Source organism: Zalophus californianus, chromosome 14 (assembly GCF_009762305.2).
Source record: "Zalophus californianus isolate mZalCal1 chromosome 14, mZalCal1.pri.v2, whole genome shotgun sequence".
NCBI classification, from domain to species: domain Eukaryota; kingdom Metazoa; phylum Chordata; class Mammalia; order Carnivora; family Otariidae; genus Zalophus; species Zalophus californianus.
The window spans coordinates 24,659,534-24,673,700 of NC_045608.1; the positions used below are offsets into that span (position 1 = coordinate 24,659,534).

Consider the following 14,167-nt stretch of genomic DNA (forward strand, 5'->3'; position numbering starts at 1 on the left):
CCTGAGTGTCAGCTACTGTCCTTTTTTTTTTTTAGACACTTAATTTGAAAAAAATTGGTAAAGATGGGCCTGGCTGGTTCAGTTGGTAGAGCATGTGGCTCTTTATCTTATGGTCATGAGTTCAAGCCCCATGTTGGGTGTAGAGATTACTTAAAAAAAAAAAAAAAGAAAAACAAACACCAAACTGGTGTAGAACATTATCCATGAACATCCTTCACTCTAAAGATTTTATTTATTTATTTGTTAGAGAGAGAGAGCACACAAGCAGGGGGAGCGGCAGCCAGAGAGAGAAGCAGTCTCCCTGCTGAGCAAGGAGCCTGATGCAGGACTCGATCCCAGGACCCTGGGATCATGACCTGAGCTGAAGGCAGACTCTTAACGACTGAGCCACCCAGGCATCCCTATGAACATCCTTCATTCTAGAGGGGAATTCAAAGCGGGGAATTCCCATTCTGTGGGGATGCATGGGTGAACAGCACAGATGAAATCCTTCCTGGTAAAGAGCTTACGCATCCTAGTGGGGAGACAGATGTAAGTAGACACCCAGTCCGTAAATGTAATTACAGATTAATTGGGTGATGAGAAAGACTAACCGAAGGTGGCCTTCTTATAAACAAATGAGATATATTAAACATTCTTCGGGAAACAGCATTACACGAGAGAGTAACAGATCTTCTTTACAAAGGTGGTCAGGGAGGTGTCTTTGAGAAGATACTAGAAAGGTGAAACTTAGTGTATGGAGGTTGAGGCAAAGAGCTTTCTAGGCAAAGGAAACAATTTTGAGAGACCAGTGTGGCAGAAGCATAGGAGATGAATAGGGAGAATGATGTTGGTGGAAAGGTGGACTGGTTGCAGCCAGTTCACACAGGTCCTTGTAACCAGTGTAGAATTTATTCTAAGGATAATTGGAATCCATTGAAGGATTTTAAGTGGGGGGAGTGATTCCCAATTTATGCTTTCAAAAGATCACTTGTTCATCCAGTTGGATTTTGTTGTTGTTACATAAGTTAACCTATTTATTATAGGCTAGTGATGTTTCAAATGATGGAGCTTCTATTGTTTCTGAATTCCTTTCGTCCACTGATGGCCGACTTCACTGTGATGGCAGAAGTGGTGTTGTGGGTCCAGGCACCACTGGCTACTGTTTTCATGTAATAACCATAGTGCTAGATGCCCACAGCTCATCTTTTCTTCTAGTTTTCTCACAGAAGGAGCATGTGTACTTGGTGTGCTGGCTTTTTTCAATTTTCTTGACCATTTTCCTGAGGGAGACACCATAATGGGTGCTGTCTTTACCAGCGATTCTGACCTTCATGGTGCATTTAACCATGTCACCACAAACTAGGTCCAAGTTCAGAACCATTCCAGTGGATTTTGTTGAACAAAAAAACCCCCAGAGTAACAATGGCAAATTGATGCTCCAAAGTCAACTTTTTTCTCCCTGGTAAAAGAAGTTCATGGGAAGACCATTCCTGGCTGGTATAGCAGTGTCATAATTATTGGTGAGCTAAGGCTCTTTTTGTCTTCCTGTTCTGCCATCCTCAGGACTGGGCTTCCATGATGAGCTGGAGCTGCTGTAACCACATTCATATTACAGGTAGAGGAGAGAGGAAGGGAAGAAAGACAAGAGGGATGCACATTCCAGCCATGTTAGCTTCAGGGTGTGACATTTCTGTTAATATCTTATTGGCCAGAATTTAGTCACACATACCTATTCAGGAAGCCGGGAGGTTTAGTCTTTTGATTGGGTCCCTTACCTCTTGGAATAAAATCAGCTTCCCATTACTTAGGAAGAAAGGTTGTGCCATAGACACCCATAGTACTCTGGCTCTGTGTAGAGCATTGTTTGTAGGGACAAGAGCAGAAGCAGAGAAACAAGTCAGGAAGGTAGAAGACTGGCATGGACTAAGGTAGGAGCTGTAGCATTGGAGGGATGTGGGCAGACTCGAGATGCATTTTGGGGTAGAGTCCACAAAACTTGCTGATGGATTGGATATGAAGAGTGAAGGAAAGAGAAGAATTGGTCAGCTCGATGGACTGATGGTGGGGTCATTTTATGAGGTGGGGAAGACTGGGGAGGAGACATTCGGGAGCAATTGAAGAAAGTTGTGAGATACCTATTGGACTTCTGAGAAGAGAAATCTGGGGAGGCAGTGGAGTCTGGAGCTCATTTTGTCACTTCTCCCGTATGTCCCCCTACCCCACCCTGTCCTGCCCTTGGGAACCATTTGTTGTTCCTCAAACATGCCAGGTTCTCTCTTGCATCCGTGTCTTTGCACACACTGCTCTCTCCTACCTGGAACATTTAGAGCCTGCCTTCCCCCCTTACAAGCTACTCATCCATCCCTCCATACTTGTCTCAGGCTCCCTTGCTTCTGGAAAGCCTTCCTGGTTCCTTGAGGCAGTCTGGGTATGAAGGGCGTGTCCGATGTGAATTATAATTTATTAGACTGACAGCTCATCAACTGGCATGTCTTAGCCCAGGTTCGACATTCATAATGAGGTTTTCTTGACTTTTCTAGGTAGATTTACTGTTCCTTCTCCTACATTTCTTATGAAAACCTTCATGGAATGTTTGTATATGTTGCATTCTTTTGCATGTTTTAATCTTCTACTCTAAGCTCCTAGAGGGCAGGGACAAGATCTTCTCTTCATGGGATGAAGCTTGCTTTTAGAAGTCCCATGTCACAATTAAGAAAAATCTTCCAGGGGCACCCGGGTGGCTCAGTTGTTAAGCATCTGCCTTTGGCTCAGGTCATGATCCCAGGGTCCTGGGATCGAGCCCCACATCGGGCTCCCCGCTCTGCGGGAAGCCTGCTTCTCCCTCTTTCACTCCCCCGCTTGTGTTCCCTCTCTTGCTGTCTCTCTCTCTGTCAAATAAATAAAAGCTTAAAAAAAAGAAAAGAAAAGAAAACTCTTCCATTGTTGCTCTTTTTTTTTTTTTTTGGTGGTGGTAAAAAACATATAAGATATACTATCTTAACCATTTTATTTTATTTTGTTTTATTTATTTTTTAAGATTTTTAAGTAATCTGTATACCTAGTGTGGGGCTCGAACTTAAAACTCTGAGATCAAAAAGTCTCATACTGGGACACCTGGGTGGCTCAGTTGGTTAAGTGTTTGCCTTCGGCTCAGGTCATCATCCCAGGGTCCTGGGATTGAGTTCTATATAGGGCTCCTTGCTCAGCAGGGAGCCTGCTTCTCCCTCTGCCTGCCCCTCCCCCTGCTTGTGCGCTCTCTCTCTCTCTCTCTCTCTCTCTCTCTCTTCCTCTGACAAATAAATAAAAAAAAAGTCACATGCTCTACTGACTGAGCCAGCCAGGTCCCCCACCCTGTCTTAACCATCTTATTTTATTTTATTTTATTTTTAGAGAGAATGAGAGTGAGTGGGGACAGAGGGAAAGGAAGAGAGAATTTCAAGCAGGCTCCACATCCAGTGCAGAGTACAATGCGGGCCTGGATCTCATGACCCTGAGATCAGGACCTGAGCCGAAATCAAGAGTCAGACACTTAACTGAGCCACCGAGGGGCCCCTGTCTTAACCATTTTAAAGCATATGGTTCAGGAGCGCTTGGGTGGCTCAGTTGTTAAGCGTCCACCTTTGGCTCAGGTCATGATCCCAGGGTCCTGGGATTGAGCCCCACATCGGGCTCCCTGCTCAGCGGGAAGTCTGCTTCTTCCTCTCCCACTCCCCCTGCTTGTGTTCCCTCTCTCGCTATATCTCTCTCTGTCAAATAAATAAATAAAATCTTTAATAAAATAAAAGTGTGTAGTTCAGTAGGGTTAAGTACCTTTGCATTTACATTGTTGTGAAATGGATCTCTGGAACTTTTTCATCTTGTCCAACTGAAACTCCATACATCATTGGTTTTTAATGCACCTACATTTTTGTTTATTTCAGGTGGTGTTCCGTTCTACGTCAGCTATGGTTTACATATTTATTCAGATGAGCTGTGAAATGTGGGATTTCGATATTTATGGTACTGTTCCTAAGTGCTGGTTGTAGCTGCCACTCGGTAGACATTTCTGGTTTCTCCCTAATTGGTACCATTTTACAGTAAGCTATTGACATTCTCTAAAAGTGTGTCCTGAGATCTTTACAAATCGTCAAATGCCAAAATAAACAAATTGAAAGTATTTTACATATATATTTATATGGTGAATTCCATGAAATGCTATAAAGTATTAATGAGAAAGCTGACTTCTCAGATCTTTAATTGTTCTGCAAGTACAGGTGGAAAAGTCATAAAGTCACTCTATGGCTAGAAACCAACACTTTCTTTGATATCATTCATTTCTCTTCCTGTCACTCACAGAAATCTCCATGTTTGTCTCATTTTATTAGAGTTACTATGTAATGAGTAGAGGGCAGTAAAGCTGCTATGAGGTGTGGGTACTGTGTCCAACATACCAGCCCTATGGTACATGTATTTCAAATTTGTGTTTAGCAAAATTACAAACTAATTTCTTTTTTAAAATTTTTTATTTAAATTGAATTAACATATAGTGTATTATTAGTTTCAGAGGTAGGGTTCAGTGATTCATCAGTCTTATATAACTCCCAGTGCTCATTACATTACATTCCCTCCTTAATGTCCATCACCCTATTACCCCATCCCCCCTAACCCCCTCCCCTCCAGCAACCCTCAGTTTGTTTCCTGTGATTAAGAGTCTCTTATGGTTTGTCTCCCTCTCTGGTTTTGTTTTATTTTTCCCTCCCTTCCCCTATGATCCTCTGTTGTGTTTCTTAAATTCCACATTTCTCTGATTAACTTATTTCACATAGCATAATACTCTTTAGTTCCATCCATGTCTACAAACTAATTTCTGTTATGGGTCATTGAAGTCACTCAAGAACAGTAGGAACTACAACTGATAATTCAGTGAATGCCCAGGGTCATCTTCTAACCAATTTTAAGCATCATTGTGAGATGCTTAAAATTGTGAGAATACAATTAAATGGTCCTCTCATTCTGAAGGTAACACTGCATTTTTCAACCATCAAAACATTTTCAATCTTGGCTTTTACCTTAGAGCCATGGCTTCTTACTGAGGCAAATATTAAATTTGGCTTGATAAAAAGTCTAGGTTGAAACTACTTTTATACATTGGCTTTTATGATCTTATTTTAAGATATAGCAGAACCCACCTTGTGTTTGGTCCCATTCCTGCTATTTTACTGAGAGAAGATATTGTAAACAAGAAATAAAGATAATCTTCACCCTCTTCTCATTGTTGCTTTTCAGGGGATCTATATTTTGAGAAAGCTGTGAATGGTTTCCTTGCTGATCTCTTTACTAAGTGGAAGGTATGTTTCTTATGCACTAAATCTCATTGCATAAACATTACTATTGTAGATTTTAGAAATACACCACTTCTATTAAGCTGCCTCTAGTTGAAGCATCTTAGCTAAAGACTAAATTGATAAAAGTCTAGATTTACATTACTTTAACCACCTCAACATGATAAAGGTCATTTGTGAGAAACCCACAGCAGACATCAGACTCAATGGTGAAAGACTGAAAACTCTCCCCTTTAAGATTTAGGAACATGATAAGGATGCCTACCTTTACCACTGGTGTTCAGTGTTGTACTAGAAATTCTAGCCACAGCAACTAGGCAAGAAAAAGAAATAGAACGCACCCATATTGGAAAAGAAGAAGTAAAATTACGTCTATTCACAGATGAACTCTTATATGTAGAAAATCCTTAAAATTCCACAAAAAAACTATTAGAACTAATAAATGGATTCAGCAAAGTTCAGGGTACAAAATCAACACACACCATCATTTGTGTTTCATCAGTAATGAACAGTTTGAACAGGAAATTTAAAAACAGAATTAAATTTTAAAAAGAGAATTAAATCAAAAAACAATTCCATTTACAATAGCATCAGAGAGACTCAAATACTTTGGAGTAATTTACCCAAGGAGGTGCACGATTTGTATGCTAAAATCTACAAAACTTGCTGAAGTAGATTAACAAAGATCTAAATAAATGAAAAACAACCCATGATCATAGATTGGGAGACTAAATATTGTTAAAGTGGCAATACTATTCAAAAGAAACTGTAGTTCAGTCCCTATCAAAATCCCAATGGCCTTTTTCTTTGCAGAAATGGAAAAGCTGATTCTAAAATTTATGTGCAATAGCAAGGGATCCTGCGTAGCCAAAACAACGTTGAGAGAGAATAACAAAGTTGGAAGACTCTTACTTCCTAATTTCAAAACTTACTTCAAAGCTGAAGTAGTCAAAACGGCATGGTACTGGCATAAAGATAGATGATATAAGTCAGTGGAATAGAATTGAGAGTACAGAAATCAATCCATACATCTATGGTCAGTTGATTTTATTTTATTTTATTTTTTATTTTATTTTATTTTTTTTTAAGATTTTATTTATTTGAGAGAAAGAGAGAATGAGAGATAGAGAGCACGAGAGGGAAGAGGGTCAGAGTGAGAAGCAGACTCCCTGCTGAGCAGGGAGCCCAATGTGGGACTCGATCCCGGGACTCCAGGATCATGACCTGAGCCGAAGGCAGTCGCTTAACCAACTGAGCCACCCAGGCGCCCTGGTCAGTTGATTTTAGACAAGGATGTGAAATCCATTCAATGAGGGAAGTCTTGCAACAAATGGTTCTGAGCCAAATATCCATATGCGGAAGAATGAATTTGGATTCTCATTACACATCCATATACAAAAATTAACTCAAGGTGGGGTGCCTGGGTGTCTCAGTTGGTTAACCATCCAACTCGTGATTTTAGCTCAGGTCATAATCACAGGGTTGTAAGATCAAGCCCTGCTTTGGGCTTCCTGCTCAGCAGGGAATCTGCCTCTCTCCCTCTCCCTGTGCCCCTCCCCTCGCTCGAGTGCTCTCTCTCTAAAATAAATAAATACATCTTTAAAAAAAAATTAACTCGGGGCGCCTGGGTGGCTCAGTCAGTTAAGCATCTGTCTTGGGCTCAGGTCATGATCCCAGGGTCCTGGGATTGAGTCCCGCATTGGGCTCTCTGCTCAGCGAGGAGCCTGCTTCTCCCTCTTCCTCTGCCTGCTACTCTGCTTACTTGTGCTCTCTCTCTCTCATTATGAATAAAATCTTAAAAAAAAAAATTAAAAAAATTAACTCAAGGTGGATCAAAGACCTAGATAGAGCTATTTGAGGTCACATTATGTAGTGGAAAAGAGCATGGAATTTGGATAAAAACAGACTGGGTTTTAAATTATCGTTCTACTCTGATTTGCTTTTTTATCTTGGAGAAGTAGTCAGTCTCCTGGGCCTCTATTCTCTTTTCTGCAAAATGGAGCTAATAGTATATTGTTCCTGCCTCACAAGGTGTTTTAAAGCATCTGTACATAGTAAGGTCTCAGTAGGATCCTGGTCTCAATTGAATCTAAGTCCCATCTTCCTCAGCCACACGGGAGCAATATCCTTCAGCTCTGAAGGGTACAGAAGTAGAAATACAATGCTTGCCCCCAGAGATTTACAGATCTGCTAGGGAGCTTGCATCTCTGTATTTGAAGCAATAGCAAACTATATGTTTTAGGGGTTGAAACTTTATTTACTTTTGAATTTGGGCCTGGAAGGCTGAGGAAGTTTTGGATGGCTGGAAAGGAAGATGCAGAGGGTGTGTCAGACGAACAGTTCGAGCAAAATGATATAGACAGGCGTGAGAGTGGGGTGTGGTCTAGGCGACTTCACAGAGGGTTTGTGTGGGGAATAATTAAGTAATGAGATGGATTAGAAGGATGGGTTTGCATCAAGCCAGGCAGTTTTGGACTTGACAGGAAGTGTGGGAGCTATTAAAGATTCTCAAACAAGAGGCCAGTATGATCAAAGTCAGGGAGAATTTGAGAATGAAAAGTCCAGTGGCCAGGAGCAGTTTGGTGAAGGGACATGCTGGAATTAAGCAGACCAGCCAGGAGGCTTCTGCAGTCATGTGGCTTAATAGTGATCTGGCCTTGGTGTCTGCCTGAGTATGGTACCTGAAGTTTGGGGTGGGCTGAATAATGGTTACCTTGGACCACATAATGGCTATTTCAGTGTGTGAAAACCTTCTTTTCAAGTCTGGCTCAGTTGTCTCTTAGATGTCCCCTAACCCAAGTTTCTGTAAGTGGATATATGATTAGACGTAGGGGCAGGATTTGGCATAGGCCCAGTCATTAGTTTACAGGACTTTGTTCTTAGGATTTATTTTTTAAAATCAAGAACTTAGTTTTGTTTTATTTATTTTTTTAAAGATTTTTATTTATTTGCTAGAGAGTGTGTGTGAGAGAGAGAGAGAGAGTGCACGAGCAGTGGGGAGGGCAGAGGCAGAGGGAGAAGCAGACTCCCCCCTGAGCAGGAGCCCGATGTGGGACTTGATCCCAGGACCCTGGGATCATGACCTGAGCTGAAGGCAGATACTTAACCGACTGAGCCACCCAGGCGTCCAAGAACTTGGTTTTATTTTTTAATTTAATTTAATTTTTTAAAAAAGATTTTATTCATTTGAGAGAGAGAAAAAAAAAACCATGAGCAGGGGAAGAGGTAGAGGGAGAAGCAGACTCCCTGCTGAGCTGGGAGTCCAAAGTGGGGCTCGATCCCAGGACCCAGAAATCATGACCTGAGCCGAAGGCAGATGCTTAACCAACTGAGCCACCCAGGCGCTCAAGAACTTGGTTTTAAAGCAGGATCTTGAAAATGAATTAAAATAACTTTCTGTAACCACTCTGTATTGATTTAATGATGTTTGGTGAAGGTTGTTTATTCTTTATTCCCCCTGTCTAATAACTTAAAGTTAGCTCTGTGGACAGCAGGATTGAGCATAGGAGTTCATGAATTCATTTCAGAGCCCAAAATATAGTGGTTGTAGGAGTAATAATGGTAGTCCTAGTTAACATTTATTGAGTATTTTGACATACCAGGTATCTTGATAAGTGTTTTGTCCACGTTATCTCACCAAACTCTTGCCCCTATTATACAGGTAGGGAAAGTACAGCTCAAGGAGGCTGGGTAACTTGCCCATGATCAACAGCATGTACAAGCAGAATGAGGATTCTAATCTGGTGCCTTCCATTCCCCCAGAGCTAGCCTGAGAGCATAACCTCTGTGCTGTCCTGTCCTGTCTGTATTACTATAATCCCAGGCCGTGTTGCCTGTCATATTTATCCCTGTCATCACATGAGTTGAGAGGCTCATATGGCCACACCAGCCCATTGTAAAGTATTTTTTTCTGTATATCACTTATACCAAAATCAGGTAAATCTGGAGTTGAGTTTGGAGCTCTGGGTATCCAATAAATTCGTTGGTGGTTAATGAAGATCTGCTCTTTCCTAGCACTCTGCTTTAGGTGCTGTGGCTTGTATTTAAGAATTTCTGTCCACTTGAGATATATCCATGGGGGAATATAAGATGGCATGTAATGTACATCATGTTGTATATATAACCTACATGGTGAATGCTGAATTGTGTAGTCAGTGAGTATGGTGGGTTAGAGATGGGTCACTGTGAGCTCTCGTCTTCAAAGATCTGTGAGGAACTGAAACTGGGCTTGCTGGCTCACTGGGGCAAGCCAAATTTCATGCTATCTGTAAACACCCTATTTCCAGAACGTTGATCTCCAGACTCTGTGGAAATGTTTATTCTCACTAGTCCCCATCCCAATCCAAAGGTACTTCATTGCCTTGGCTTCGACTCCTGTATGTCGAGTAGCTCCCAAGCCTCATCTTTATGACAGTGGTAGAATGTGGGGATGTGTTTGATTCTCACATCCACCACCATGGGTTTTCTTCTTGTTTCCTAAGCTGCTGTTCTGAAGAAATTTTAAAAAAACACCCTGAAGCAGGTACAAATACCATGATCCTTTGACACTGGGCTTATCTAGTTCATGCCAAATCAAGAGCTGGGAGATAGTGATCTATACTTATCGGTGATTTGCTGTTTTTAATTACCATTTACATTTCTGGGACTATAGGTAATTTGCCCAAGGTCACATAGTGGTAAATTTCAGAGCCAGGACTCAGTCCAGATCTTCTCACTCCAGCAGTGCTATGTTCACTGCATTATGCAACCTGTAGTTATGTAACATCATTCAAAACAGTGTGCTGCCTCTCCTAAAATTAAGAATATTGTGTTAATGCAGGCTCCTTCATTGTGAAGTGAATGAAATAAACGTGAGCCTCTTTTTCTCTACGTATTCCTAGGAGAAGAACTGTAGTCATGAAGTAACAGTGGTCCTATTTTCTAGAACTTTCTATGAAGCAAAATCTCTTGGTGAGTAAATCTTTCTCCTATAGTTCTTTTTTTGTTAAGCTTGCCACCCGTTCCTTACATCTTTCCCTTTGCAATGCTCAGCTTTCCTACTTTTTCCGTTATGAGCCCAGGGTAAAATGGAAAATCATACAGTCCATTAGTGGATGCAAGAAGTCTGTGGGCTGTGATTCATCTTAAAGCCAACTTGATATATAATTTTATTCATTCATTTATTCATTTATTTTGGTGATGCAAATTTTCAACCCAGAAGAGGGAGCAGAGAAACTGAATTTCTCTTCTCATTCTGATCTATGTATGTTGTTTCTCTTTTTCAGATGAATTTCCTGAAATAAACCGAGCCTCAATTCGACAGGATCACAAGGGACGGTACTATGAAGACTTTTATAAGTATGTTTGCGTGCTTTGCTGTGCCATTTTTTTTTTTTTTTGAGATTTTATTTATTTGAGATAACATGAGCGGGGGCAGGGGGCAGAGGGAAAGGGAGAAGCAGGCTCCCCACTGAGCAGGGACCCTGATGTGGGGCTTGATCCCAGGATCCCAGGATCATGACCCGAGCCAAAGACAGATGCTTAACCAACTGAGCCACCCAGGCACCGTCTATGCCTTTTTTGTTTATTTGTTTGTTTGGTTGTTTCTTTCCTAACTTAAAAAAAAGTTAACCTTTTCATTTTGGAATAATTCTTACAGAATTAAGAAGAGTTTACAGAGAAGTTGTAAAGATAGCCCAGAGAGAAAGTTCCCAAATACCCTTTACGCAGTTTCCCCTGTTAACATTTTGTAACCAAGGTACATTTGTCAAAACTGTGAGATTAGCCCTGGTATATTACTATTAACTAAATTTCAGATGGTTTTCAGATTTCATCAGTTTTTCTATTTTATGTTCCAGGATCCAATCCAGGATACCACATTGCAGTTAGACTTTCCAAACTTTAATACTGTGAAAAATTTCAAACTCCCAGAAAAGAAGAATAAATAATATAATGAATTCACATACCCAACACCTAGATTTAAATTATTATTATGCCATATTTGCTTCATCTGTTTTGTTTGTTTCTTTGTTTTGCTCCATTTGTTTTTTTTTGGCTAGATTTTATTTTATTTTATTTTATTTTATTTTAAAGATTTTATTCATTTATTTGACAGAGAGAGACACAGAGAGAGAGGGAACACAAGCAGGGGGAGTGGGGGAGGGAGAAGCAGGCCTCCCGCTGAGCAGGGAGCCTGATGTGGGACTCGATCCCAGGACCCTGGGACCATGACCTGAGCCGAAGGCAGACGCTTAACGACTGAGCCACCCAGGCGCCCAGCTAGATTTTATTTTAGAGTAAATTATAGATATTGGGACATTTTTGTTCTTCTGTATATCTAAAAAGAAGGGCATTTTCTTTTTTTTTTTATAATTTTTTATTGTTACGTTAATCACCATACATTACATCATTAGTTTTGGATGTGGTGTTCCATGATTCATTGTTTGTGCATAACACCCAGTGCTCCACGCAGAATGTGCCCTCTTTAATACCCATCACCAGGCTAACCCATCCCCCCACCCCCCTCCCCTCTAGAACCCTCAGTTTGTTTTTCAGGGTCCATCGTCTCTCATGGTTGGTCTCCCCCTCCGATTTCCCCCCTTCTATTCTTCCCCTCCTGCCATCTTCTTCTTTTTTTTTTCTTAACATATATTGCATTATTTGTTTCAGAGGTGCAGATCTGTGATTCAGCAGTCTTGCACAATTCACAGCATTTGCCATAGCACATACCATCCCCAATGTCTATCACCCAGCCACCCCATCCCTCCCACCCCCCACCACTCCAGCAACCCTCAGTTTGTTTCCTGAGATTAAGAATTCCTCATATCAGTGAGGTCATATGATACATGTCTTTCTCTGATTGACTAAAAATAAGGGCATTTTCACATATAACCACAGTATCATGGTCACATTGAACAGAGTTAATTCTCTAATATCCAATATCTAGTACGTATTCAGATTTCAGTAATTGTCTCTGAAATAACTTATGTTTGATTTGCTTGTTAAGTCTAAATCTAAAGCAGTTTCACCCTTCCTTTTTGCCCCTAAACATTTGATGTGTTGAAGAATCTGGCTTATACTGTGCTTCCCCAACTTTCATGTGTATATGAATCACCGCTGGGGATCATGCTGATTCTAGTAAGTTCAGGAGTCCTGGGGTGGGTCTGAGGTTCTGCTTGTCTAGCTAGCTCCTTTGCTTGCATAGGTTGGTCTTTGTATCCCATTTTGAGTAGGAAGGCTGTAGAAGATCCCTTCTGGATTTGTCTTATTGCATCCTTATGGTGGTGTTTATTTATTTTCTGTAAACCAGAGGCTCCAACTGGGGCAATTCTGCTGCTACTTACCAAGGACATTTGGCATTGTCTAGAGATTTTTTTTTTTTAATTGTCAAAATGGTGTGGGGGAGGTAGGATGGGGAGGTTATACAACTGATACCTACTGCACAGAGGCCAGGGATGCTGCTAAGCATCCTACAGTGTGCGTAGGACAGCCTGCACCACAAAATTACTTAGCCCAAGATACCAGTTGTGCTGAGGTTGAGAAGCCCTCTCTAAAGACTTGATTGGATTTAGGTTGGACCTTTTTAGTAAGACTTATCTCATTGCTGATGCCCTGTACTTCTCATTGCATCAGCACAGGATGTAGATCAGTCCAGTTGTCCAGACAGTGCCACTGAATAAGGGGACACTTTGTGAGATGATAGAAGCATAGCAGATGCAGTTGGATGGGGTTGCTCAATGGCCTGGAGCTGAACACCCTTGATCTTTTAAATTCTCAGATCCTTGGAGAAGTTTATCACGTGACTATTGGCACTTCAGGTGGAGGATAGACTAGATCTCAAGGCTTTAGAAAGCCTTTTGCTTTGTAGGTTTTAGATGGATTGTTTTATTCTTGCCTGAGGTACCAATATATTTTTTTAAAGATTTTATTTATTTATCTGACAGAGAGAGAGAGCACAAGCAGAGGGAGCCGCAGGCAGAGGGAGAGGGAGAAGCAGGCCCCCGCTAAGCAGAGAGCCCGACTCCGGGCCAGTCCCAGGACCCCGGGATCATGACCTGAGCCGAAGGCAGACGCTTAACCAACTGAGCCACCCAGGCGCCCCCCAAGATTTTATGTTTAAATAAAAAGCAACTCCTTTGATACGAAGCACATTTCCTCATCTTACTATACTTGTTAAAGCCCTTAGAGACTGCTTCTCTCAAACATACTGCTCTGTTATTGGTTCATTCTTGCTGCCTCAGACTATTTCCTTCTGTAACTAAGAGGAAGAACCCTTTGCTAGTTTCCCTTACTACCTCAGACTGGGAAATTAGTGTCTCTGTTTTGCAGAAACAGTTTACTATGTGGGTTTGGTTTTTGTCTGGGATGACCAGTCTTCTCCCCTACCCCCAGCCTGGAGCCTTAAACATATTTCTTTGTAGCTAGTTCCTTCCCAAGTCCCAAGCCAGCACCAAATGCCAATTTGTAGAGTATTTTTTCCCACCTTCTCAACTTTGTCATAGCATTCCTAAAGAACAAATCTTTTATAACTGTATATATATATTTTAAATTGTGATTGTGGATAAGCCCCCAAAATTGACAGAAGTTATGGAAACTTTTTAGGCAGTTCTTTGGGCAACCTTTTAAAATTTTACAAAAATTTTTTAATTATGAGAAAGTTGAAGGAGGAATATAATGAATATCTGTATACTTTTCACCAAATTTACTAATTATTAACATTTAATAGACACATGATTATACTTCATTATCTATCTCCTAAGAACAAGGACATTGTAAAAGAATGTCAGATTTTGCCAATTGTTCTGATATTCCTTCTTGAGATGTTTTTCCTGATCCAGATTTCATTATAGAATCATGTATTGTTTTTAGCTCGGATAATTTTCTGT

At 40.9% G+C, this 14,167-nt stretch overlaps 1 protein-coding gene across 9 annotated transcripts in view; it reads left to right on the forward strand.

Moving 5' to 3' along the window:
• The window catches only part of DEPDC5 (DEP domain containing 5, GATOR1 subcomplex subunit), a 122,784-nt gene that overhangs the window by 17,376 nt on the left and 91,241 nt on the right, over positions 1–14,167 (forward strand). For all 9 annotated transcript variants that reach the window (XR_003516929.1, XM_027576287.1, XM_027576288.1 and 6 more), the window contains exons 9-12: positions 3,903–3,981; positions 5,248–5,309; positions 10,184–10,253; positions 10,568–10,640. Coding sequence is in view for 8 of the 9 variants with exons in the window: in XM_027576287.1 (XP_027432088.1) it covers positions 3,903–3,981; positions 5,248–5,309; positions 10,184–10,253; positions 10,568–10,640 (284 nt within the window). In the remaining variant the exon portion in view is untranslated. The remainder of the gene's footprint in view (positions 1–3,902; positions 3,982–5,247; positions 5,310–10,183; positions 10,254–10,567; positions 10,641–14,167) is intronic.